Source organism: Neltuma alba, unplaced genomic scaffold (genome assembly GCF_004799145.2).
Source record: "Neltuma alba isolate B1F8T4 unplaced genomic scaffold, ASM479914v2 tig00005338_pilon, whole genome shotgun sequence".
Taxonomy (NCBI): Eukaryota; Viridiplantae; Streptophyta; class Magnoliopsida; order Fabales; family Fabaceae; genus Neltuma; species Neltuma alba.
Window position 1 is genome coordinate 36,388 of NW_021634068.1, and position 1,752 is coordinate 38,139.

Consider the following 1,752-nt stretch of genomic DNA (forward strand, 5'->3'; position numbering starts at 1 on the left):
GGGGTGCAGGAAGTTCTGTCGCAGGAACAAAATCACTGGAATTTCTTAGCTCTAGAAATACACGGCAAGTCGTGGTTTTTATATTATTGTCTTCACGTCATGACGAGTTGACACGTTGTGTTGAAATATTCGAAATTTGGAATTCCTAAAATAAAGCCTTCGCACCGTCGAAGAAACGAGGTGGAAAGGAATCACCCCACACTCAACTGGGCCAAAGTCAATCGCCGTCTTTCGTTTTATAGCTCCCTAGCAATGCCATTGAATAGGTGGAAGAAAATGGGTAGCTTGACAGAGGATCAGCTCCTTCAAATGGTTAGAGATTTCATTGAATCTGATTCCGAAGCAGCCTTTACTTCCGAGGCCCTCTCTGAAATTCACAAACCCGTATGCATCACCTCGCAGTTGCAGGTTTCTTTATCTTAATATCATTTCCTTGTTCCTTCAATTCTTTTCCATGCTTAGTTAAATGTCCCCACGCCTCACCGATATTTCTTTTTACAGGAAATACTATGGGAGGTCACAGATATTGAAGTAGAGATTCTTGAAAAGATTCCGAAGTATGCAAAAGATGAAGAATGTGATGGTGCTTCTCACTTGAAGAAGCTGGTTGTGATAAAACTCAGAATGGATGGCTATGAAGCTTCTCTTTGCCAAACTTCCTGGTTGCCCACTATCAATCGTCCTAAAGGTTTCCTCTGAGCTCTTCTTTGAGATGATATGATGCTTTTCTAAATTCCTCGCCTGACTCTATATATATATATATATATATCCGATAATTTGATAATTATTTTGGGTTTTCATCTAGCTTTTAAGTTCACAAGTGATTACGAATTCATAGACGTGATGATGGTGATGGGCAACACTATTGAAGGCAAAGCAGCAAGGCTGATAGTGGATATGGACTTCAGGTCACAGTTTTTGCTGGCAAAACCAACGAGAGCATACGAAGACCTCACTGACATGCCTCCTTCGATTTTTGTTGGTACTGAAGAAAGATGGAGCAACATAACCTCTTTGCTTTGTTCAGCTGCTAAGAAATCGTTGAGAGAGAAAGGCCTTCACGTTCCTCCATGGAGAAAAGCCGCTTACATGAAATCCAAGTGGCTTTCCAAAGACTGCAAGAAGATCTCCTTCACACCCGATTTAAAGCTGGGAATGGAGGGCGAGTTAAAAAGTGAAAATTAGCTCTTATATATATAAGTCTTCAGATAAACATTCGCTACTCCAAATTTTGAGTCGTTTTTGGCCTTGTGAGACAGTACCAAGGGATCCACTTCCAGTAATTAAAGCACGCCATATTTTGAAATCTGAACTTTCTAGTAGTTATGCTCGGTCAGCTTCTTTCTCAGTCATTTCCCGGACGTTTTTGTGATATCTGTATGACTGTATTATTGTGAAGAACTCTCTCTCCAGGTGCCCAGTCTTGTCCTTTGCATTTTCCCGTGTGATAGGGCTTAAATTTCCACAGTACTGGAGGCCTGAGTTGACGTGGATGGTAGATGGATAAGAAGAGGGTCAAAATCTTTTGGACGTGACTATATCATTAATCATCAATTCACTATCAGCTATTCCTGTTCGTATCTCGGCACCTGGAATGTGAAAAAGTTCAGTATGCTTTTCCGTTAGTTTGGGAGTCCGAATGACCCAAGTGTGTGTGTGGGGTGTGGAAACATATTAAAAGGATGTCATCAAAGGCAGTGAATGATCCAACGAAAAGCCTTCATTACACAACATGCTAATGGAATCGGATCG

The 1,752-nt window shown here is 41.2% G+C and overlaps 1 protein-coding gene across 1 annotated transcript; it reads left to right on the forward strand.

Annotated features, from left to right (window-relative positions):
• The first annotated feature begins 252 nt into the window (after nt 1-252).
• LOC114747483 (uncharacterized) lies at nt 253-1,185 on the forward strand. The gene is made up of 3 exons (XM_028935817.1): nt 253-408; nt 502-688; nt 821-1,185. Exons 1-3 carry the CDS (start codon nt 253-255, stop codon nt 1,183-1,185), a joined length of 708 nt encoding a protein of 235 aa, XP_028791650.1.
• Nucleotides 1,186-1,752: the final 567 nt, after the last annotated feature.

Bases quoted from the DNA above. Each gene is read 5' to 3' on its own strand.
- LOC114747483 (XM_028935817.1), top strand. From the start codon at position 253: ATGCCATTGAATAGGTGGAAGAAAATGGGTAGCTTGACAGAGGATCAG. The intron at 409-501 runs GTTTCTTTATCT...TTCTTTTTACAG, and splicing joins GCATCACCTCGCAGTTGCAG to GAAATACTATGGGAGGTCAC. The intron at 689-820 runs GTTTCCTCTGAG...TTAAGTTCACAA, and splicing joins CACTATCAATCGTCCTAAAG to GTGATTACGAATTCATAGAC.